This window comes from Cydia fagiglandana, chromosome Z, assembly GCF_963556715.1.
Source record: "Cydia fagiglandana chromosome Z, ilCydFagi1.1, whole genome shotgun sequence".
Taxonomy (NCBI): Eukaryota; Metazoa; Arthropoda; class Insecta; order Lepidoptera; family Tortricidae; genus Cydia; species Cydia fagiglandana.
This window is the reverse complement of record NC_085959.1, coordinates 13,062,403-13,088,931: the sequence shown is the minus strand read 5'-3', so window position 1 is coordinate 13,088,931 and position 26,529 is coordinate 13,062,403. Positions and strand designations below refer to the sequence as shown.

General features: G+C 37.3%; 1 protein-coding gene across 2 annotated transcripts in view; it reads right to left on the bottom strand.

Annotated features, from left to right (window-relative positions):
* Positions 1-120: 120 nt before the first annotated feature.
* The window catches only part of LOC134678671 (neuronal PAS domain-containing protein 2-like), a 69,533-nt gene continuing 43,124 nt past the window's right edge, over positions 121-26,529 (bottom strand). The window contains exons 2-12 of one of the 2 annotated variants that reach the window (XM_063537318.1): positions 25,006-25,178; positions 19,504-19,661; positions 18,453-18,640; positions 15,307-15,475; positions 12,962-13,193; positions 6,415-6,509; positions 5,672-5,827; positions 3,907-4,621; positions 3,515-3,594; positions 2,836-2,990; positions 121-1,022 (exon numbers count right to left, since the gene is read on the bottom strand). In XM_063537318.1, the coding sequence (XP_063393388.1) occupies positions 2,925-2,990; positions 3,515-3,594; positions 3,907-4,621; positions 5,672-5,827; positions 6,415-6,509; positions 12,962-13,193; positions 15,307-15,475; positions 18,453-18,640; positions 19,504-19,661; positions 25,006-25,178 (2,032 nt within the window). In that variant the 3' untranslated portion in view covers positions 121-1,022; positions 2,836-2,924. The remainder of the gene's footprint in view (positions 1,023-2,835; positions 2,991-3,514; positions 3,595-3,906; positions 4,622-5,671; positions 5,828-6,414; positions 6,510-12,961; positions 13,194-15,306; positions 15,476-18,452; positions 18,641-19,503; positions 19,662-25,005; positions 25,179-26,529) is intronic. The other variant, XM_063537317.1, reaches the window with a different exon arrangement.

Here is a 26,529-nt window from a genome sequence, read left to right as displayed (position 1 = left end):
GCGTGCGCGTACCATTTGCGCAAGTAACTTGCGCCATGCTTGCACCAGTTATGTATATGCATGATATACCTTTGTAGGAATATCATGTATATACGAGTACATAACGCATAGGCGAGTAAATGAAGAATGCTGTTTGCGTACGTAGCCCGGGCTTCAACTAGTGTGGGTTACTTGCGCCATGTGCGAGCCATAAGGGAAATTGGGTTTTGCGTATCGTCCCTACAACGTACGAGTAGTATTAGGTAAGTAGCATTGGTATCGAGATTTTTATTTACATCACAATGCAAGGAAGTTTTCATTTTCACATTATCAAAAAGCTATTAACAAATGTTATTGTAACCTACATACGCAATACTTACAAAACTAATGTAATTAAAGTAATCAAGACTTTCTTTCATAACTATGAACTCATTCATCAAAATCAATTAGACACCTACATAAAATTATATAACTTGCTGTGTACATGCCAAGAAAATGGAATTAGTATCCATACTATGCGTAAATTGGACATTAAGTTACGATTACAATTATAATAACAAGTACTTTAGCACAGTGTAAGTATTTAATGTGTGTGTCATGATACAGTCGTCCATATCCTATATAAGTGTGTATGTGCAAAGTTCACTCATGGGTTGTCGAAATACTTAAGGCTAACCTTATGGCAAAGTATACCCGTTCACGAAGTTATGCTACTAACGGATTCCGGGGAACTACATTACTACTACACATTCACTTTACTCTTTATATCAAAAACTACTCAACATTTAGATTAAAAATATACTCTTTCACATTCAAATTCATACTTACTTATTTATATATACGTTCAGTAGAAAATATGAGTTCCATACATAATTTACACCTAGACTACTTACTCTTCAACTACGTACTTTATACTATACAATTTTAGATATTGTTTCTTTGTATTACATACACGCCTCGTCAGGTTACGTTCTTCCAAAGTTTGGTATCGTGTGGGTGCCGTAAAGGTATTCAATATCCAAGCTCCACTCATTAATTGGTTTCTGAAAGGAGGTGAATATATTTAACTCCCCATTTATAATATTACTACGACATCAAGTTTATAGATTTATTTCATTCAGAAGCAATTATTTACAGATACACATAAACTTTTCACTTATTTTCTGTCCCAAACTCTCTCGGAAACACTCGCATTTATTACCTAAATGAAAATCAATTTTTCTTTGCTACGATAAACTTCTCTCGAAAATTATGTAAACAGAACAGACAAGATAATGGAACAACTTGTATAGCCATGCATAATATATTACACATAAAAATAAACAATACACTGTACATTTACGTGTGCCTATATAAAAATAAATTAGCATATCAAGAATATAGATGTCTACGTAATTAAAATATTTATTTCTACCCGATAAACTGGGGCTCATAACACCGTACTCTAGAAATTATCTTACACTTACTAAGTATTCGAATAATATAAATCGTATATATATACATAATATATAACCTCAGACAATAAACATAATATTGATATTACTTAATAAACACAATAAAGAAGATCATGGTTGAAATTCTAGAGATCTCCGACTAAAAACTACGTAAAACAAATACACTACTTCGCTAAAAATTCGCATAAAAGCACATCATTTATACAACGCACAAAAAAGCCCACTTAATTATGTAAAGTATATATATACATTATATGTGTCCCTTAACTTCAAACTCGGGTAAATCCATTCGACCCTCTCAACAAATATCTACCTTTTTACCTTGTCTTACTACCTAAATCGTATAATCTGACAGATGGATTTTTTTACCCGAGTTTTGAAGTTAAGCGACTAATATGAGCAGATTATATACGGAATTTCCCAAGTCGCAATGCTTAGTTGTGTTTATTCGTGATTTTTAGGCCATTCCTTATTTAGGTACATATTATACGTTTATTTAGAATAATTCTTAGTTCGTGTTATCGTTTCTGGAGGATTCCACGGGACCATCAAATGCATGTTTTTAATTTTGTGATTTGTCACAGATAGAGCAATTCGTTCGCATGGGTATGAACTCCTATGAATCATGGGGTCTCTAGAAAAATCTTGTTTATATGGGACATTACCTTTGAATGCTCCTTCTACAGTATACGTACTCGCTGTAAAATATTATTCACTCATGGAATGTAAGTACGGCCAGCTACAGAGAAATGTTTACCTTTTCATAAAATCTGTTATACTGACTACTTTTTCCTGCAGAAAACTGTACATTCAATACAAAAATAGCATATTAACATAAGTTTAAGAAAAACATTATTATGAATAGCATTGTTACCGAACTCAGAAGCTATGTAATCGTAGGTAGGTGCATTAGGCGCGTGGCGTTTCAGAGAATCCTAATTATATATGATAAATGATTATGTCAGGTCTTGATAAGTAGCAAGATACTGTATAAGAAACAGAGTATGTCTGGGAAAAAATGTTATTGCGCCCTAGTTGTTTCAAAACCATTTTGAACTCACAATTATGATTATAATGAATTAGGTATAAAATATAAGTAGGTACACTTATCAAGACCTAGCTAAACGTTTAAATACATAGACGACAGATTTACCATACCATTTTTTACATGTACGATACCTGTGGCCTATTTTATAAAGCTACAAGTTACAATTTACAAGCGGAAGTCTCTTTCTAACCCTATGTGTTAGAACGAGACTTCCGCTTGTAAATTGTAACTTGTAGCTTTATAAAATAGGCCACTGGTATAATGGATATCGAGTGCGTGGCAGCAAACTACATACTTAATCGAGATATTATCATAATGGCTTGCTCTAAAGTCAAGATTATCAATTTGCATTACCTTTCACGGAAAATATGATTTCACGTGTAACTGGCGTCATATTTACAGGAGATCCGGTTGGTGCCGCAACTTGGCTGAACGGTTTATTGTTAATTTGGCTCAGGCTGCTCGTCCGGGTCTAGGCCACCTAATATATCTTGCACGTCCTGAGATATCTGCAAGTCACAACATTTCAATTTAATGTAAATATAAAACATCCTTAGAGTCATAAACATACATAGAGTCATAAATATATATCTTATACGTTTGAACGAGCAATATTTGTTTGTTTATTTATTTTATTATTTATATATTTCGGTTAAATTTGCTATATGGGGGTTTTCGGGGACGAAAAATCGATCTAGCTAGGTCTTATCTCTGGGGAAAATTAATAACAAACTTGTATAGGTATACATATAGGTCAAAGAAATAAGGGGTGTAATTTTACGCTATTTTAGTATGAGATAAACGCTACGCGAGAAGAAAATCTCACTTCCTGGCCAAGGCAAGACGTAAAACTTTAGACAAACCACGGATGGTAATTCGTAAAGCCCCAGATCGCATATATATTACACAAACACCTGTGATCTGGAACATTTACGAATTCACCTCCCTAGGTATGTAACTATTTTGAATCGAAGGTAAATTTTTCTATTAAAGAATATTATATTATTTATTTATTAACTTTTCAGGAACTCACCAAAAGATCGGGGAATGGATCGATTGTATCTTCCAAAGATATCAGGGCATCATCAAGCTGGGAAATTTGTGTGTTTAGAACTAAAACAGAAATAGTTTAGCAATATTATTAAATGTCAGAACAATTATAAATACAATGACCTAATCTTTTGTTTTAAATTTAATCGACATTTCGTGCAATAGTCCACTTATCCGCTAAAATGCATACTCGTAAACAATTGAAGTCAGGCGTAGAACAGATTTTTTTAAGCTTGTCGGCAAACTGGACATTTTTTATAATATAAGAGTATGGATTTGAAATCCTTGTATGTATTTGAATTCGAAACTATGGCACTCAGCGTATCAACGTAACAACAACGTAAAAATAGCGTTCGGAGCTGGAATGATACTTACTGGCATCATTGAAGAAACTCTCTAACGTTGGAGAGCTGCGGCCGTTTACTGCTTCCTCGGGTTCGTTCTGAGCAGACTTCTTTTTCGAAAAATCGGCTTCAGCTGAAAAATCCATAGAGCGTTTCGTTCCAATGACGCTAAAACTAGAACCGGGCTCTTCCAGGTTTACAATTTCGCAAACTTTTCCCGTTTTTGTAAAATTAAACTTGGTCTGTTTGTTAGGTTGTTTAACTATATATTCAGCGAAGGACGTTGGTGTTTTTACTTCACGGCTTTCTTCTTTTGGCAGAGCAGGTTTAAGGTTCTGAAATATTTCTCCAAAGTCGTTCAAGTTTGATTGTGTGCGGTAATGTTTATTGGTGATGGTCGAGATTGTAGGAAGCGTCGCGGGGGCGTTTTCCGGGGATGCATCCTGAGTATCATGGGAAGGCGTGGTTGCCTCTACGCTAGAAGCTCTTATACGCTTAACGTCAACATGTTCGTCAATGTTGGGATTGTTGAAATTTTTAATGACGGTGTATATTTTCTCTATACCCATTACGATGCGCTCTTTGCGGGGCGGTATTATGGCCAAGTGAACGTGGGGCCCGTCTCTCTCGGGCGACAAGCTGTGGTCCTTCTCGTCGGACTGGGGCGAAGGTAAGTTGGTCACCAGGTGGAGGATGACTTTCTCGAGCTGTTTTGGATCTTCAACCGGTATTGAATCGTCGTTTGTCTGCAATGGTAGAGTATTGTTGTCAACTCCTGCAAGCTTTTTAAGAATGATTGAACATAACATTCATATGCAGTTAATTATGGCCAATGGCCAAGGGGAGTGGGAGGGGCATACATCTAGTTAGGGCATTACTTTAGTTTAGGGAGGAATAGAAGGGGTGGGGGGGGGGAGCTGCCTCTTGGTGAAGCCCCTGAGAAAGTAAATAATTAATGATGTTAATTTTTGTGGCCTTTTAATACTTACTATCAAAAGTAACCTCAATATTCTAAAGTAACCATTTTACGAGTTTACTTGAAATTCTATTCCTATAAGAGCTCTTTCCCACTGACGGGTCGTTTTTTTGTGGGAACGGTTTACTGTGTAAGTATTCGTGCTAATATAGTAACGTTCATACGAGCATTCTGTTACGGGATACTGCACGCATACTACTTACAGAAAAAGGGATTCTGCAGAAAACCGTACCCGCAAAAAACTGTAGGTACGATAGCGGGAAAGAGCTCTATAGACCGACCGATTAAATGAGTCCTCGCCTGTGCTACACGCGGGGGGTGGGCGGCAGGCGTACGGCGGCGCCCGCACCTTCCCCGCCGCCCTTGGTCGCCCGCCCCCGTACCGCACAGGCGAGGACTCATTTTTAGGGTTCCGTACCCAAAGGGTAAAACGGGACCCTATTACTAAGACTTCGCTGTCCGTCCGTCCGTCCGTTTGTCCGTCTGTCTGTCACCAGGCTGTATCTCACGAACCGTGATAGCTAGACAGTTGAAATTTTCACAGTTGATGTATTTCTGTTGCCGCTATAACAACAAATACTAAAAACAGAATAAAATAAAGATTTAAGTGGGGCTCCCATACAGCAAACGTAATTTTTGACAAAAGTTAAGCAACGTCGGGCGTGGTCAGTACTTGGATGGGTGACCGTTTTATTTTTGCATTTTTTTCCGTTTTTTTTTTGCTTTATGGTACGGAACCCTTCGTGCGCGAGTCCGACTCGCACTTGCCCGGTTTTTTTTTAAGCGGTCGGTCTATAATCCTATTAATGTTAGAACTCACCTCAGTGACCTCAGGCTCCTGCGGCGGCTCCTGGTTGTTATTGACGAGCATGGTGAACTTCATCTTCATCATCTTGATGAGGTGCTGGCCCTCGTCCGGGTTCATCATGGTGTTCGTGCATACAAAGCTGGTCACCGCCTTAGTGCCGGTCTCCACCTAGAAATTATTAAAAATATCTGTTTAAACATGGCAGCAAATCAAATTATTTTATTTAATAAATATGTTTTCGCTTGTGGTCATGACGTCTGCCGCTAATGCAAAAGAAGCTGGTTTTACATATTGAATTACACAAACGGGTCTATCGCGATATAATTTCATTGTTTTTACCTTTAATTCCGACGTTTAAGCTGAGTTGCACCAGCTGTGGCCACGGAAAGACTCTGTATGTCTTTCACGATCAAATTAAAACAATGACATTATATCGCGGTAGACCCGTTTGTGTAATCAAATATGTGTACAAAACGCGAGAGTTTAAAGTGGTTTTATCCCAGCCCTGGCCACCGGAGGTGACGCTAATAATCAGGACTAAGTAATGTATGTAATTAGTAGTAATGTAACTTTAGCATATAATTGTTATGGTCATAGCCGAGGGATTTGACTATATAGTCAAGCTTTAAACGGAAGTATAGGTACCTACTTTCATCTTCAGTCACAAATATGGCTCGGTGCGCTATATCTTTTGTTCCTTTCTAATTTCCAGTCTGTAAACCCCCGCTTAGCAAGTGTATTATACATATGTTTACCTCGAGAGCGCCCCTGGTCCTCATGTAGATGAACTGGCCGTTCTTCATCATGAGACGATAACACGACTCGCCGTAGAGGCGGTGCTGGTCATACACTGAAATCAAAAGATTGTACATACATGTAATGTAAAATATAATATACCTAAGGATCACGTTAACAGTAAAGTTAGATTTAAACAAAACATAAAAGAACGAATATGAAATTAGATATTTTTGATCGCATTTTGTTTATGCGTTTAATTTCATCGCATTGCGTCCCGTCCCTTACGGGCGCACGCGCTGCATATAGAAAATATACTAAAAATATGCACTAAAGTGATTATTTATGAACGCAAATGCACGGTTTACTAAAAATCACAAAAGAGGTGCCTTTAATATTTGAAGATCCCTTTGATTTTCACCTTTCATCCAATCTTGAAAACGGCATAAAAAAACCTCAAAATGTACCCAGCCTTTAGGGTCAAACAGATCACTGTGTTACGTTCTTTCCTGTGGACATACACAAAGTTAAGGGCTATAAAGATTAATTATCTTATTTAACCCTTATCCACGTAAAAAGGTCCTCCTTTTATTTACAGAACTATGATAAAATCATTACTTACATGCCCACAAGCTGTTAACTATTGCCCACAGGAGAGAAAACTAGCGTGTTCGCGCGAGCTGTACATTTTTCTCCCCTGTGAGCAATAGTTAACAGCTTGTGGGCATGTAAGTAATGATTTTATCATAGTTCTGTAAATAAAAGGAGGACCTTTTTACGTGGGTTAGGGTTAAATAAGAAAATTAACCTTTATAGCCCTTAACTTTGTGTATGTCCACAGGAAAGAACGTAACACAGTGATCGGTTTGACCCTTTAAGAAATCGAGAAGTTCCTAATTTTTGGGTTCGGTTCGTTTAGTTTAGTGATGGTTCGCTTAAAATTTCAATAGGCCTGATGACAAATTTTGAAATCCCTTGTATTATTGTCGGTACACCTGTATTGGTTCCGAAAAACACAATATTTCAGCTATACACATAAGATTTAACATAGATGATTGCATTTTATTATAGCTAGTTTAAACTTCGCGCGAAAACGCCTCGCATGCCATTTGTGACGTCATAATTTAGTTGGTGGTAGGGTGGTAGACAATGTTTACATACTTACAGTTACGAATTTCCCTTGAATCCGAATGATATTGTTAATTCAGCACCATATATTACGATTAGGGATGACAAATACATTACAATAATTTATCACAATAACTTATTTTACACAAAAAACTCTCACACGGTTGCAGTTTAAAATGAATTATTTAGATACATGTAAATTTTGAGTGAAAATCACCGAGCGCTGGTTTACTTTTTAATTTTTCACTTTTTCTAGTTACGACAGCCAACATGGCAATGATAGTTCCATTCAGCCAAATAATTAAAAAAGTTTGTTGTTGAAATATCGTATTATTTAGCATTTTATTTAAATAATAACAAATAGATATCTACTTTATATCGTGTAATAATATTTTTTGGACGTAATAAATGTTTAGTGGCGAAATAATATTTTTTTTTGCACCTTTCGAACTCTTTGGTGAGGACGTATAGATTTCGGTCAATGAGGTTGTGTATGTTGCTCTAAGAAATATGTTATGGATTGATGACGTCACTGTTTAGAACGCTTCTGATTGGCGTTTCAGTAATAATGGCCGATTGGAGAATTTTGCACTTTTATTTTATTGAATATCTTAATAATCCTTCAGTTTATACTGAGATTGGGCCATTTTTTAGAATCATATTAACATAGATGTTTCTTTGAAACCATTATTTCCACTTCCACTTCTTTGTTACTTGCAACAGGCCTATTCTTTTTCTACATTTTTTATTTTAGAGAACCGAAACGTTCACTCCAAAAATCGGTTGTGAGGCTTAACATAGCATTGAAAAAGAAAAAGTTATGTTTTAACAAAGCCACATCGTAACGATTATACTCAGGTTCACGACTATACCAGTGCATAACATGATATCCGCGTAGGCGGCCACGCGTGATACTACAAAAGGATTTTTAAGACATTATTGGAAAATATTATTAACGTGTATTATACCGCAACATATCGGCATTAGGTATTTCTCTAAGATTCCCACGTTACAGGCTGAGCTTAGGCACTGCTTCTCTTGGAATGAAAATTTATTGAAATCTTTGCTCTAAGCTTGAAATAAAAATTAGATGTTTGTTTTATATGTTACTGGCAAAGTGCATAATGCAGCGTTGCAAGTATAGAATACTTAAGCATTATACACATACAATAAAGCAATAAGACAAAGCATACACAATAAAAATCCATAAAACAAACAATGAATATAAAAAAAAATTAAGAAATCCGACAGAGTATTTTTAGCTTTAATTACGTTTTTATTGGTCCTAAATGGTAATTCGAAAAGAAAATTTATAAAGAGAATTTACAAAACGCTAAAAATTATACTCCAGCATATAATAAATATAGTCCGTCGTTAATTCCTTTATTCACTGAGAGAAAAGTACAACAAAAATACACTCAGAATTACAAAAATAAACTTAATCCGGGGACAAGGAGAGTTAACTAATAGGAACAAATTGTTTTTTGCAATTTCTATTAGTTCTTGCAATTTCTATTATCTGTTTGTTGAAATTATATTTGGGATTACTGAGCTGTTTGTAGAAATAAATAAACTTTACAGAAATAGTGAAACGTCCATAATTATTACTAAAACTTCATTTTTTCCCCCAGTACAGAACTGTTTTTTAATTCCTGGTGATGATTTTTCTCTGTGTTCCTTTTCATTATTATGACGTGACCACGGACGTGACGAATTGTGACCATATTTATTGTTTATTTTTCACTGACTTCAAAATTCCAAAAGGAAGTTGTGTATATATTTATGTGCTAGAAAATACATATTAGAAGAAATTCGGATTTATATAAAAATTAATAAAAATAATAAATTTATTCTAATTTATTTATTTCCAAGAGTATTTTTTTTAAATGTACATATACTTAGGATGATTTTGCTTTACCTAATTAAGTATTATTATTTAATAGCAAATAAATCAGTTACGGTCAACTTTAGTCCGGTTTTTAATCCTTGCTCCCAGTTTTAAATACGTCCGCGTAAAATAACGCCCGTTACGAGTAAAAGTAATACGATGATAAAATTTTGTTTTGTAATTCGTAGGTTTTTTTTATGTAAGACTACAAGTTTAGGGCCACCCCACATTTAGCGTTTTACGAGCGTCGGCGTCTACAACTCTATGGCCGCTGCTCGACGCAACGTCGACGCAACTGCGCAGCGACGTCATTTTCCATAGCGCTGACCAGACGCCGACGCTCGAAAGACGCTAAATGTGGGGTGGCCCTTAGTCGTAGGTTAAATAAATGTTTAAGTAACGTCACGACTTAATGTACTATCCCAGTACTTATGACATGTCAGGGGTTAGACATAGAAATGATAAAGTGAATTGTAGGTATGTACCTATGTACCTACTTATAATTTGTCGTTATGCAAAGCAATGGAAATGTAGAAAATGTTTATCAAAAGTAATTACCATGAAGTGATAACATGCCAGATGCACAGACAGTAAACAAGTGGTATCTATGAATAGATACTTGTTAGTTGTGTTGATGATAACTGTTCTACACCGTGTTTTTTTTTGTTTTTCGTTAATTTCAAGGGTGCATTCCTGACCTTAAATTAAGTAACTTTCTCAAAGACACCGATATTCTAATTAACTCCATTTCGGAGATAATCAATATTTTATTTTTTTCCTATAAGACCTCTACAAGCGTGTACACTTGCCTTAAGGCCGGTTTACATATTGATTAGTGTTCAGAATGACTTCATACATTTGCTACTAAACTTAAGTACAATCTCGGTCGATCGATGTTCGAAATGACATTGATATGTCACAGATTTCAATTGTTTGGTTGAGTTAAATGTAATGCCCGTCTTACAACGCTACATGCTACATTTAATTACTTTTTAAACTTAATTTTTCTGTTTAAAAGCAAAAAAAATTTTTTTTTTTAAATTAACTATGCCATTTAGTTCTCTTAAACGTACTTAACCATACCCCGAAGTTAACGGAATTCAATAAAAACACGGTGTACTTATATAACAACTTTTTTTACATACTTATGTAGGCACCATCTAATGGCTCTCGTTGTGTTAGTAGAAACAATAAACATAAGGTTTTGTCAAAACATGGTTCCCAGGAAAAGCCTTTATATGGTAAAAGGTATAATTGATACCCTGCACCAGTAGCACGGTCGCATTTTTATCGCTTATCACCATTACTGTCACGTTCTAACAACTAACAAGTATGTAAGTGCGAAAGTAACGGACATAGTGACAGGCGATAAAAATGGAACCATGCTGCGCCCGCTGCTCCTGTTTTTGAAGTCGGTTAAAATACTCGAATCAAAGAGAATACAACCACATACTGCCGTAATCGAACTTCAAGATATTCACAAGAGACGACACGTACTAGATCCATTCTAGATACGTTATAGTTTAGATATCAACTAGTTCTCTTTTGCAGCGCAATTCGGGCAACCAATGTCACTTTTACGTTAGATAGAGTAAGATATCTATTAGGTGTGAATTGGATCTCTAAGTCATATCCTATGGAAATCGTTCAAGAGTATCCCCAGAATCGCGCAAATGTCAAATTTGACAGGTTACTTAGATCTTAAACATATCGTTATCGTATCTTGGTGATGTCTAATAGATGTCTATTTCAAAATCCGAGTCGGGCCCATAGTTACGCACAAATCGATTGAGCGTAGTACGGTCACTTGAAAATCATCAATAACATAAAGGTAGTATCCGTATAGATATACAAAATTAGATGGCGTTGTAGTTGAAGCTTATAATAACAGGCAATTCAACTGATTACTTAATTTATTTTGAATATTAGGTAAAAAAATAAAAAATACGACATAAACTATTTTTAATTAGAAAAAAAATTACAGTACACCGACTGACTGAACTTAATTAAAAACGTTTTTTAATACACTTAACTGGGTATATTTAATAGCCCCTGTGTACACAGTGTACCATAGCGTCAATACCTACTTAGAATGAACTGAAGAGATTAGAGAGTGTACATGATATACATAGTATGTAGTTATAATAATTAATTTCAATCCATCATAATAATCGATAAGTAACTTAACCTACAGAACACCAGGTCAATGTAGCATCTGTTGAGGTCAAATCGATACAAGTTTAGTTAATATATTAAAATAAGACTATCCTCCAGGTAACTACTAAAAATTGAGTCTTTTAAGAGCGATTTCAGAAGACAAGTCGAAATAATGCAAAATTGATACTTAATACAAAATTACATGATGAAATTCAGGACGTTACACGTAAGACAGACATTCCAGTAAGAGCGTCTTCTTGTCTTTAGAAATACAGTGTGTGTCTGACCATGGGGCTTTAAATCCAGGGCTTGATTCTACTCGCTAAACTGAGCTAGTTTTACTATGGCACCAACCTCGAAATCCCGATTTTTTTTTACTTTTTCTTTTGATTAAATGTCGTCGTTTTCTATGATAAAGCTAAAAAAAATTCCCCGATTTGAGGGTTGGTGAAATAGTAAAAGTAGCTTAGTTTAGCGAGTAAAATCAAGCCCTGGATTTAAGCCCCATGGTCAGACACACCATGTATAGTTTTAAATATTAGTAAACCACCACGATCCTATCTGCCGCCATATAATAGAAGTTACGTAAGTTATTGATTCGTCGGGTACGAGCGTCAAAAAAAAGGAATTATCATAATAAAATATTCTCATGTTTGACAAAAGTTTTAGATGTTTTTCTAGTATCAAATATTGATACAAATAACTTGGTAAAATAATTTTGGACGGAGGAATTACTCGGTTCAATATATAAACTGATTTGTATTTTTACGTATAAATACCTAAGTTAGGAGTGTTTTTTTTTTGGATATTTATATTATTTATATGTTAATTTCGGCTCATACTATACAATAACCAAGCAAAATTTCATCGACTGAGAAAGTAATGCATGGGTCTCCATACAACAACTTGCTTCATTTCCTACACTAGGGAGTCCATTTCAGAATTCGTTCCCTCATCCGTCTGTTTTCTCTTACAAACACTAAGTATCTAGTTTTTTTCTTTTTAAAACCACTGGGTGAACCAGCCGTGGTACGGTAATCGAGTTTATGTGCACACGATACGTCTGAGACGCATCAATGTATGTTTTTTTTGTGCCGTTGAAAATACTAGCCTAATATGACGGTCATTGGATGGTCAGTTTTGTAATGGCTCCTCTACACTATCGGCGATGATAGACGATAATGTAGAGGGCATACTCGGCAATCTCCGCCAGTGTTCGTCTATCATTGCCTGCAACCCGTGATTTGTCGTTTTTTGGGCACACATCAAAGAGAATCGTCAGGCTGTTGCTACTACGGGCGATAGTGTGGTTGCTCGCACGATGATACTATCAACGATCATCGCCGATAGTGTAGAGGTGGCATAATAAAAAAAAACAAACATCTTTCACTCACTTTCCCGCAGAGCTATGATGACCCAGCGCACGTCATCACGGTGCATGAAGTTCATAGCATTGACGCCCTGCACCTCGTCGGTCATGTACCCGGTCACCAGGCCAATGCGCTGCTCACACTGTATGATCTGCCCGTCTATGGAGTGACGAGTGCGGTACTCCATGCGGAACTGCTCGAGTTGTTGCTCCTTCTTGAATGTCTCCACTGTGGGACGCACGATGCCGATGAATACCTGGAGGTTGATTACCGATTTGCTATATGAGTGTCTGGGAACTGTACAAAATAAACAAATTAGGGTTGTATTTGGTTAGGACAAATTTAATGCTATTATATTAACCCTTTGTATGTCTAAGCACTGATCAGTGCGAGTGAATTTAAACCTATTGTATTAAACAAAGAATTTAACATACGAAAGGTTAAAGGATGACTCACGTTAGACCGGGCCGTGTCCGGGCCGGAGCTTCAGGCGCATCATTTTCTATGGAAAGTATCACGTAATCGCATGTTATGTCATAGAAAAGTAAGCGCTGGAAGCTCCGGCCCGGACACGGCCCGGTCTAACGTGAGTCATCCTTAAACCGACGTGTACACTACGTACACCGTACACCCTTCCCCACACACCATTCTCCGAAAAAACAACGGATCAATTAAGAAAAAGAAATGATAAAGCCAAAGGCTGATGGTTTTGATGTTCAAGAATATTTTAAAAACCACATCGTATAATCGCGAAACACCTTTCATTTAAAATTTTATACAGGTTTAGTAGTAATGGAGAAAGCGTGGGTAACAAATATGTCTTCACATTATTCTCATATAAATAGATGATGTGTAACTTAGCTTGTTTGTCTGAGTAGATATAGCATTGATGGGCTTTAAAATGCGTGACGTGGGGGAACTACGAACTATGATAGACTCAACGGTTAGTCAATCTTTAAAGCAATTTCACCGAACGCGTAAATTTAAATATACTTGCCAAATGTAACTTTATTTGTAAGAATAAAGGCTCATGGGAAGAAATGTTTAAAATAAAATTAAACTCTCTCAGGGCACATATCTATTCGAATTGTTCTATATATGCTATTTTTAAGACAGTAGTGTGTTGGTTGCAGGTGCATTGGAACTAAACAGTTGAAAAGCGTGGATTTAAATAGGTAGACATTTTGTGACGTTCCACGGCAAAAGGTACCTTATGGCGGCTGGCGCTTAAGTCGCATAGCGCCGCAGTAATATTGGAGCGGCGTTAATAATAGCGTAAGCGTCAACCGCCATAAGGTACCTTTACCCGTGAGACGTCACTTTTTATCTCATTTGCGACGTGCCTAATCTCAAAATTATTAAGTACAAACCCAACAGCGAAATTCGCTAACGATGTCTTAAGTTCTAACATGACTCTGAAAAACTTGTCTCTCAAATTTCATAAGTATTCTGATGAAACGCTCGGTAGTTCGTTGTAAACTTTACCGGAATGAAAACGCTTTGACTTGCGCGCCTGAGAGCTTGAGTGCATTCGATGTAGTTTACGTTTTGTGCAATTAACTCGGCGTTTTACATCACTTTGACCTAAATTATAAAGGCGACATGCATTTGCAAGTGATTATATAACATGTCATATTATTTCGCACTGAAAACACATATTTTATTGTCTAACAAATTAGGTACTATTTTTACTTAAAGACTTGCTAAAAAAATAGCACTGACTGTTAGGTCTATGTAGGTAAGATCTGCAGTATTTTTTCCAGCGTCTATCTCAAACTTGGTACCAGCTTCAACGAGCAGCACCTATCCGGTGTCCGCACCGTCTGGCAACAGAGGTTGCCACGTCAGACTCGAGGGGTACTCACGACGTCATTGCCGCTGGAGCACGGGTTGTCGCCCCTGGCGTGCGCGCGGCGCACCATCTGGCAACAGCGGTTGCCACGTCAGACTCGAACATGGACAGGGCACTAACTTCAATATGGGGCACTCACGACGTCATTGCCGCTGGAGCACGGGTTGTCGCCCCTGGCGCGCGCGCGGCGCACCATCTGGCAACAGCGGTTGCCACGTCAGACTCGAACATGGACAGGGCACTAACTTCAATAAGGGGCACTCACGACGTCATTGCCGCTGGAGCACGGGTTGTCGCCCCTGGCGCGCGCGCGGCGCACCATCTGGCAACAGCGGTTGCCATGTCAGACTCGAACATGGACAGGGCACTAACTTCAATAAGGGGCACTCACGACGTCATTGCCACTGGAGCACGGATTGTCGCCCCTGGCGCGCGCGCGGCGCACCATCTGGCAACAGCGGTTGCCACGTCAGACTCGAACATGGACAGGGCACTAACTTCAATAAGGGGCACTCACGACGTCATTGCCACTGGAGCACGGGTTGTCGCCCCTGGCGCGCGCGCGGCGCACCATCTGGCAACAGCGGTTGTTGCCGCGGCAGGCGCCATCCGACTTGCGCAGGGAACCCTCCACTAAGCACGCGACGTACTGAGTTGGCTCTGAACGCTGCGTGTGCTTCTTAAACCTGTGTCGTGCGAAAATTTAATAATATAACAGTGTTCTTACGTGTATGTTTTTTTCTATACACACACTTTTTTGCTGACTGTAATAACTATATACCTACTCTTTCTAATGATGTCTATCAAGTACAACTCAAGACCTTTCTAATGAGCATAATGTCGATGTGTTAGTCCTTCCCGACTGCATACTACATACGTACATACCTACATACATAGATATTGTATTTTGACTACGGAACCCTGATAAACAGATAACTAACCTCGGATATTTGAAGATGAAAGTTTGTAATCGCAAATTTTCACATTTCTTATTATGGAGCATTCCATGAAATTGTCTACCGTTGTCCCGTACAAACGCGAAGTTTCTGAAGATTTAAAGGCATAAGAGTTTCCTTTTCTATGACAAATGGTCAAAAATATGCACAGAAAAATAATCGCCTGCTTTAAATGCCGAGAAAAAAGTCGCAACACAGGAAATAAAATGCGTTTGTACGGGACAGCCCGTGGAATGCTCCTTATACTTATTTTAACTAATCAACTCATCCTTTTAGGTGTTCGTACCAAACAAAACGGTAATAAATGAACCCTTATGGTGTCACTTTGTCCGTCCGTCCGTCCGTTTTTCTGTCACATCGCTAAATATCTCGAGAACTACTCAAGCCATCTAGTAGCGATAGCGGTACAACCTGAAATTCGGGAATCAGCTGCAAATGGTGTTAAAGGTATGAAAATCGGCACGATTAATCTTTAGGCCATTTGAATCAATTTGACCCGTAGCACCAAAAAATAAAAACAAACGGAAAGGAGTTATGACGTCATCTTTTTTTGTATGGAAAAATAAAAAAAAATGTTCAGAAACCTATCGTGTGTGGTATTAAATGAAAGGGCATTTTGAGCCGGTTCTAAAAATATATCACATTATTATATTTCCGTCACTTGCATTCAATTAAAATAAAAATAACTTTCAAAACATACCAAGTTTGGGCTCCTCCAGATACGAAACCGTTGAATAATTTTTTTCAAAATATACCTCAAGTAATACCCAATATCCTCATATCTAACCCCAAGAAATTAATTTCGAAAATATTTAGTTTTAGTATTATTTTAATTTTTTTTATTATTACAAATTGTGATCTATCAATCTATCAATGAAATGGCCTCTTAGCCTAGTCAATAGTGACCCTGCCTATGAAGCAGGCAGTCCCAGGTCCGAATCCTGGTAAGGGCATTTATTTGTGTGTTCATCATCATCATCACACAAATAAATGCCCTTACCAGGGCTTGTATATATTTGTATATGGGCATTTATTTGTGTGATGATGATGATGAACACACAAATAAATGCCCTTACCAGGATTCGAACCTGGGACCTCTTGCTTCATAGGCAGGGTCACTATCGACTAGGCTAGGAGGCCGTTTCATTGATGGATTGATAGATTACAATTTGTAATAATAAACATTTAAATAATAATACTAAAACTAAATATTTTCAAAATTAATTTCTTGGGGTTAGATATGAGGATATTGGGTATTACTTGAGGTATATTTTGAAAAAAATAATTCAACGGTTTCGTATCTGGAGGAGCCCAAACTTGGTATGTTTTGAAAATTATTTTTATTTCAATTGAATGCAAGTGACGGAAATATAATAATGTGATATATTTTTAGAACCGGCTCAAAACGCCCTTTCATTTAATTCCATACACGATAGGTTTCTAAACATTTTTTTTTATTTTTCCATACAAAAAAAGATGACGTCATAACTCCTTTCCGTTTGTTTTTATTTTTTGGTGCTACGGGTCAAATTGATTCAAATGGCCTAAAGATTAATCGTGCCGATTTTCATACCTTTAACACCATTTGCAGCTGATTTTGGTCAACCGCTACTACTATAGTAACCGAGTATCGCGTTCAGAGTGTAAGGGTGACATCCCATTTCCAACGACAGCTGCACTACTGTCAATTTTACTATGGAAATTGACAATGACAGCGACGCCTTCAGTACCAGTAGTGCAGCTGCGGTTAGAAATGGAATGTTACCATAAGATATTAACAAAAATTATCAGTCATTGTTCAATCATTTGTGTTGTCTAAGTCCAACGATGTAAATATCAAACACTATAATTGGCTACTTTCATTCTTTTTTAGAACTGTCAAAACGATTTGCTAATATGGAATTTATATGAAAACTTGTGTAGTGACGTCACAGTCAACTCACCTACTTTTTATACTTCCATCCGATTTATTAATTATAAATCTATGTTTTTGTAATAATTATCTGGTGATTTATTTTGTGCACGGTGTGAAATAATTTATATAGAGTATAGGAAAGTACCCAATTACGAAAGGTCAGTTTACAGCTGGTCGATCTACTTCACAATGTAACCGGTATATGTGAAACGCGTTTTGTTTGTCTGAAAACTTTTATAGTAAAAGTTGATTTATTACCCAACAACAATTTTCATGTTTAACAAACAAACTACGCTGTAGAGCCATGAAATGGTCCACGTGTCATTGCAGAACAATTTGCTAAAGCATTTGGTTATAATCGTCAGGTATGCCGTTAAAATAAGGTACCTATCTACTTTATAATTGATTGTATGGTTATTTTAAGCAATAACCGGTATGAAGTCATTAGTTAATATTGAATTACGGCTGGCCTAAACTCTATCACTGTTAGTTGTTTAATGCACAGATTTAAGTATTAGTATTTTTTAAATTTAATATTATTATTCTGGCAAATATCATATTATTAAATATATATAAACGTTGACTCACATTTTAAAAGTCGAGAATGACTCGTCATTCTTATTTGGATTCGTTCGCTATGGCTGGTTTCCATTGGCCGGGTATCAGAAACCTTTTTTTAACGTGGAGTAATGGATTTAGGCATTCCGTCTAGCCGGGGAACTTAGAACTTCGGACTCGTGGCCAAGGGGCCAAATACCGAAACCTGGAGGCGGTTGTGCGACTTGTGCGTACCTTAAGACGAATCGCCTTTTCTCGCCAGCCAATGCTTTGGCCACCAGTGATTTCCCGTCCGGCCGATCAGGGATCAGAAGTTCCCCGTTGGGCCCCAAGATTTGGCTCCTGGGCTTTAATTGGTAGAGAAGTGTCTTGTGGTCGTCCTTGTGAGTGATTGTGAATAAGTTCTGGCCGAGGAGTTCCAACTGTCGGCAAAAAATCACACAATGAGCCTGAGAATTTTTTAGCGTGACCCGTAGGATACGGCGAGTACCTAAACATATGTTACTCGTAATGAAACAGCCTTTAAGCTGCTAAGCTAAGCGCTTGGATTTAACGGCGCGCCGCGGCAGTATCTAACCCGCGTAATAGAATAACCATCCCTGTCTAATTAATACAGTTAAATACTATACGCATATCAGCTGCAATTGACATTGGAAAATCAGTTGAAAGTTGTGGAAGTAAACAGTAGGTTTTCGAAAGAACGGTAGGTCAATTCAAACTTACATTCTGACATCTAAATGATGTCAGTCGCGCATACATTTCACTCGTTCTTGTCCATACATGTATAGGTATGTATATATTTTTATTTATTGGAGAAGTGAAATACAGGAAAATATTTCATAATACAAAGTATGAATTCATGATGCACTGGAGGATAGCTAGAGCAGCAGTAATGGCGGCCGACACCACGAACCGCCGAATGGTGTCCAAGAATTGGTTATTCTTATGTAATTATATATGAACGAGATGCCCGATCGACTGACATCATTTTGATTTTGATGTCACTATGTAAGTTTCGTCCTCGTATAGTCACGCGTGGCATGGCGGGGCGGAGATATAAACACGATGTCATTGGCTCCTCTACACGATGGGTCAACGCCGGCCACTCCAAGGGACCATGGAGCCATGCGGTAGAATGAGATAGCAATATTACTTGCTCCCTCTAACGCATAAATGCGTCCCTTGGAGTGGCCGGCGCTTGGCCATTGTGTAGAGGAGCCATCAGACGACGGGGTAGCGAAGTTTCACATGCATTTATAGGTACCTATATTTAATTGATACATACCTCAGTATATCCAAGATACTGCTGCACATTTTGGGACACGACTACTACGATTCCCTTGTATGTGGTAGTGAGTAAGAATCCGTTGAAAAACTGCAACAGCGCTTGTGCAGATGCGCTGTTGATCTCGGTGGGCGCACGACCAATCGTCTCACCGAATACTGTAAATTAATAGATAGCATTCAGTAAAGCTACGATCCAAAGAATATATGTAATACTCACTACTACGATCGCCCAGCTGAACGTAGGTGGCGCTGCAGTGCCAAGTTTTGAGTACATTATATACTCGTACAATCGAAACGTTTGAAACTAGTTAGGTTAAACTAGGTACGATATTTTTAAAAGGCCATCTTTTTTAAAATTCTGTAAAACTCCTCTTTAATGTGGGATCGAACCAGCGTCTTTTACAAGGTAATTGTTAATTTTGATTTTTTTTTCTTTGCGTTAATAAATTATGTTAGAATAAATAGTTGGACCAAGCTAACACTGTGTGTCATTTGCAATGACATAGTGTGGCTATGCCATCATTAATGGCAAATTCATATGAAATATGACGTTTATAATGACACTCCTTCACTTTGGTGTATTCAAGCCGATTCAAAGTAGTTAGCTTAGGCGATTCTATGTGGATCAAAGATGTGGATCGACTGCACCATAAATGAATGGCTGATAAGAGTGATAAGTGATAAGAAAAACCTAAACGTTTTTGACAATTACGATTTCACCAAAGACTATAGAGTATAGAAAAAAATTTGAGTATAGTAAGTATATTAACCCTTTAACCGCCAGAGTCTGATATATAAGATATTACATATCCAGCTCATTTCGCCACAGTCTGATAAATAAGACAAAGATCTGATTTGGTTTTTACAGCACATTTATAACTCCCGTAACTATGCCAACCTTACTCTGCGTGGTACGATTACTGTCGGTGGCGACACAAGCACGCTCGATCAAAAATGTATGGCGGTTAAAAGGTGTGTGTGTACCCACACTAATAGATAGAATACCCACAATATAATTTTGACAGTTTTGACATAATAATATTAAAGGTACACATCAGATAATACAAATTTAAGTATATATTTACATAGGTTTTTATTTCTATTTACTGCACATAAAACCGCACAAATGGCGGACTTAAGTCAACCGTTGGGCTATAAAAGACGTTCGCCGCTCTACTGCTCGACACAGACGGTTTCTGAAAAGTTATTGTGTGATTGACCACGGTGTGTCAACAACACCTCAGATCTGGCTATAGTCGATTGATTTTTATCGTGCTTAAAAACTAGAATTATTCATAGAAAGCCACTGATCTATCTACCTTACAAAACGTTTCAGCAAAGTGGATGAAAGGATGTAGTAAATATTTGTATTTACTACGCCTATAATTACACAGTCGTTCCATCCATTCGCGCCAGCTATTGTATTTTTTTATTGCGTACTCGTACTTTGAATTAGCGATGCAAAAAATCAGGTAGGTGATTGATTGAAATCGTTCAGGTTCACATTAATACAAAATCACGTACTTACTTACCTACCTAGAAATCTCAAATATAGTGTCTAGGTACTTAATGTTGGTCTTGTATGGTATATTCTTTAACTTATCTATTTGTATTTTTGTTATGTATTTGTGCTTTCGTATGTTTTTTGGCAAACCTCAATTTTGCTTTCACCAATTGTACTTGACACCATACTTCAAGTCAGTGACTCTTTGTTTATTGTCCTTTTAGAGAACTTATTGACGTGTGTTCAGTTATTGAGCGTGTTTTTTCTCAAATACATGAACTAAATTATTTTCAATTAGGTACATGTACAAAAATTGATCAACAGACAAAGCCAAAGAGAAAGTGACTATCACACGTAAATTTTTATTTTACATTAAAATTGCTATTTATTTATACATTTATTTACTATTTGGCGCCCACTTCACATTTTCGTGAGAAAGGTTGAATGTTCCCTAGTTAGTTGCTACGAGTAACATCTATTAAAAGCTACAGTTACCAGTAGGATGCCAGTAGGCTATAAGTACATTAGTACCTAACTTGTTCCAAAATATAGATTTCTTATATTTGCACATTAGGTACCCTAATAACGTTGTAAAAGGATTATTTCTCGGTCTCGGTCTCGCTTTATAATAGAAAGACGACTCTATTGTACCCGTATAAGGCATACGAGTAAAGTGGTCACGTGTATAACAAAATGAAATATGCTGTAGCTTAGCTTTTTCACGAGATTAGCTATTTCATGCGAAGGCCGGAGATCCTTCTTATTGGTGGATAAAGTACATAACATCTTTGGAATCATTAATTTGTAATTTGCACATAATTTGAATACTCCTATTACTAATGCACATGCACAACCTTACTGTTAGAACATTGGTAAACAATACGTACATAACCTATCTACAATATGACATTACAAAGTAGCATTGGATAAGGTTAGGTCGGCGTCACATGAGTTACAAAAGCGCGGCTGCCGTTTCGCCTATGAGAGTGACGCATCTTTCGTTTGAATATAATTGGCGAAGGCAATACAATATATATTAGGATGTCGGCTCGGCGCGGCGTGTCGCTCGGTGCATGTGTTGACACCCTAAATGCGAAAAGCATGTCTGCCCACGTGCTTGGTATTCATAATCATGTGACGGTACACGATAGGATTTTAATATTTTATGTCGATGAGACACTAAGTAATGCGATACGGCGCTGCGGTCTAAGATTGCAGACCGATTCTTACAATTCGTACGAACTCGATGCCGGCAGTCACGTGTTTCATGCTGCTTAAACTCTTGGATTCAATTTTCATTGGCCTTCTATTTATATAAAACACACTTTTCCTATAAGGTATGCCTAAAAATATAATTTTCTATGTAGGTATATTTGCTTAATATCAGGTACCTAATATAATTAAATATAATAAATACTTTTACTTTACTATTATTCCGTGACTATTGCACTATTTGCACTCTATAAAGTAACTATCAAACTCCACTTTACATTATTACCTACTTAAATAGAAGTAAAAAACTGAAACCATTAACTAAAACGTTATTATTTACTATTGTTTACTAGTTAATTAAGTATCTATCACTAATTAATAATAAGTGAGAAAAGTAATTGATGCAATAAATATAAATTGCGTCCTGCCATAAGTATACTATTACGATGGATCACATCACACCTGCGGCGCGGCTGCGGCGCACCCTGCCGCGGAGGGTGTCCCTCGGCCAGTAGCGGCCACAGGACTCGCCACAGCTTCTCTACTCGGTCGGATACTCGGGTAATTGGTATGGGTGTAATATTCCGCGGCATATACAATTATACAATGGAATGTGGTGAAACTAGAAGATTTGCAAATTAATATAGTGGAACTAGATCACTACTGCGTAGGTATATGGGTCCAAAAACGTATAAGACGTAAATTAAAATTTTATATATTAACGATCACATTATTTACAATTTACTAACAAATATAAAGTTTTATAGAATATGGTAGCGTTGTATTGTACTAGGAAAATTATATAAAACAACAGTATGAGATTATAAACTTTGAGAATTCCATAACGGTGGTACATTATCTATTATCAACATCGTCTTATACTTGTTAATAAGTTCTATTTGTTCTCTCACACTAACTTACTATAGCCATAATTATGTTTGTTATGCAACTTACAAGTAGTATAATGTAATAGTTTAGTAAACGATATTCGAGCGCGGCATACAGTGTTAATATAGTATACCGGGTGTTACCTGTAACGGGAGCAATAATTTAAACCGTATGCTGTAGTTCTCAAATTGACCAACATTTGTTCAACAACTTTGTATTGCGAATTTTGTTGTGCTTGAAGTGTGAAAAGTAACGTCAATAACATTGAATAGAAGTCAATATTTGTGTCGCTTAACTTCAAACTCGGGTGAATACATTCTACCCTCTCAGCAAATATCTAACCTGCCGGCCTAGCCAAGGTTACAATCGCTATCGCTTCGACAACAAAAAGATTTATGTCTCTCTACAACTCTTCCATATTAGTGCGACAGTGAGTTGCGTTTCGATCGCTACGGAACGTAAGGGATTGGCATTTTGGCTACGCGGCCTATAGGTAATAACCTATCTTTTCTTAATACCAATATTGCATAATCTGACAGATGGATTTACCCGAGTTTGAAGTTAAGCGACTCTTTTATTTTCTGTGAAAAATTTGCTCCTGTTACCGACCACACCCGGTAGGTATGTATAATGGCGTCGGATCGTTGATTCAATACCACAGAATAACAAGTCGCTCGATCGCGAAATCACTCGTATGTTCCTGAAAACACGAATCCTTTCTAGGAGAATACTGGCTTATTGCGTTTGCTTTTTTATTGTGGTGTGATGTTGGTATTTATATCAACACAGTAAAGTTCAAAATTAATAAAACTTTTGTTTATTTCTTTGACTTGATCTTCAAACTCTGTGCAAAATAACCACCTACAGTAGATATTTCATCTCGTGAACTTTTAACTTACCGATCAGTTATTGCACTTAAATGAACTACTGAAAGAGTACCTACCGGTATAGGAAAGCAGTACGGAATAAAGCCTATCATAAAGTTAAGCGGTAGCTAACACGATTTTTGAGAAAAGTTATTGTTAGAAAAGTTGCCATGATATTCAAGGTACATTTTCAGCTATTCAGGAAGGTTGTTCGAGCATCGAAGCACGTCAGGAGTACAAAGCAACGGGAGTGATGTGAAAAATAAAACGGTCTTTACCGGTGTTGTATACAAGGAGTTTCAAGTTTTTTTTAATGTTTATTTTAGTGCTCATCTGCAGTTTTGCTAGGAAACGTTGTTTAGTTATACTAGTTAATAAACTTGTGTAGGTAAATATGATATTTTTTTATGAGAGTCTGTATGAAAATCAAAAATTATAGAAGGCACAGAAAATTTGCGTACAAACCTTTGTCGGGTTTTCATAAAGGATATTTAAAGTAAACATATCTTAATTTCTTGGTAATCTCGCACTTTTTGATTTTAAAATATTTATGTTAGTTATTAATATTTTAGTGAAAATAACCTTCCTGAGATTTTAAATAGGTTATATGTTAAATGCCAAGAATAGCTGAAGTACTTTTACTCGGTTATCCTTACCGTACTGACGCGACCTCAGAAAGTGCGCAGTTAGCTTTTTCACAGCGCTGAGTTCAGATCTTTTGCATATATTTCGAGAGTTTCATAAAAAAAGGGCAGTCCGTACCGTACCGAAGCCACCTCAAGAAGAGTGCAGCACGTTGATCTTTTCTTAGCCCTGTTGCTGTTACTTCTAAGTTTTATGAATATGAGGTTTACGCAGCGTACTACGTAGGCGAACAACACGCGAACGCGAAGCGAAGCGGCGCGGCGTGAATAAATCCTTTGATACCTCTAGAAGTGTCCTACGTGGGCGATCTAGTTGCGAACGCGAACGCCTTGGGCCCGCCGCGCCGCGTTCGCGAGTTGTTCGCTTACGTAAGAAGCGTCCGTACCGTACTGATGAGATCTCAAGAAGTGCGCGGTGAGGCGCAGCACGCCGGTCTTGTCGATCTTGCGGCTTGAAGCCACTACGGGCGGCACCATCGAGGCGAGCTCGTAGATACTCTGGTTGAGCTTGTCGCGGCGCTGCTTTTCGGCCCTGTTGCGGACCTCCCGCGGGTTTTCTCTGTTAAAAAAAAACAACTACTCAGTACCATCGTCCACACTGTTAACTTTATGCCTTTTGTAATAAGGTCAAGATTTTGGACTTTATGCCTTTGTAATGAGGTCAAGATTTTATATTAAAGTAAAGTTTATGAAACCTACCTACGTAAAAGATGACTCACGTTAGACCGGGCCATGTCCGAGCCGGAGCTTCCTTTTCTATGACATGATCTCGTGATGCTTTCCATAGAAAACAAAGCTCCGAAAGCTCCGGCCCGATTATTTATTTACTCGACGATTTTTAATCTCTTCAGTACCTAAGTATTATTGGTATTTTATATGAATGACACTTTTACTACCAAATATGTCTTAAATCAATAAATCAATCTGTAATTATATTCAAATGTGTAGGTACCTAAATAATAACCCAGATAACATAGAAAGGGGCGTACTCATGACATAAAGTATTATGCCCGCTATCCGTTTATGTAAGCCATGCAAGGTGATAGTTTATTTTATGAATGTAGACAACTATTAAAGAGATATTCAATAGACAATACGAGGTACAACAATGCAAGGAACCTTTATTCCAGCCCAGTTATGTAGTTAAGTTATTCTTGTTACATAAATAGATAGGACCCCATTTCACAGAAACAAAATTACCTACCGTAAAACGGGGTGAGTAGGTTTCGCGGGGAGAGTTGGGTTATGAATGGGGAAAGAAGGTTTGAGAGGAGGGTGAGAAGGGATTTTTAGGCTACTGCTACAAAAATAATGTAATCCAATTTAAAATGGGGCTATAGTAATATGCATAATAAAAAAAAATCGATCCAACAATCTTCCAAAATCACCTTTGTATGAAAAACCCTCTCACCCCAAATACGAGGCACTACGGGGTGAGGTGGGTTTTCCTCTTTATCGTCAAAGTTAAGAAATGGAACTACCCAAAATAAAATACATACTCAAATACAAACGACATATAAAAATGTATGAAAGAAATACGTCGAACAAATGAATTGCAATGTTTAGTAGTTGTGCCAATTAAAATAATTTGAAACGAATCAGCGATCAAGTAATATTCGTTGAATAGTATTTCTACGCAGTAAGAAAAATTGAAATAAATAGTACATGAAACAAAATAAAGCCAAACAATATTACTAGTACTAACGTTTCGATGAATCGTTGTCGATGAAATAATATTCGATGAAAAGTTTGTCGGCAAAACAAGGGTACACCAAAATTTTATCGAAGTTTGAAAGTCAAATTTCGCCCAACTCACCCCATTTTACGGTACTAGAAAATTGGCAGTGAGAATCAATAGTTTTAAACTTTTAAGGGGCTTACTGATTAACAGTCTGCCGGACGGTGTCGGC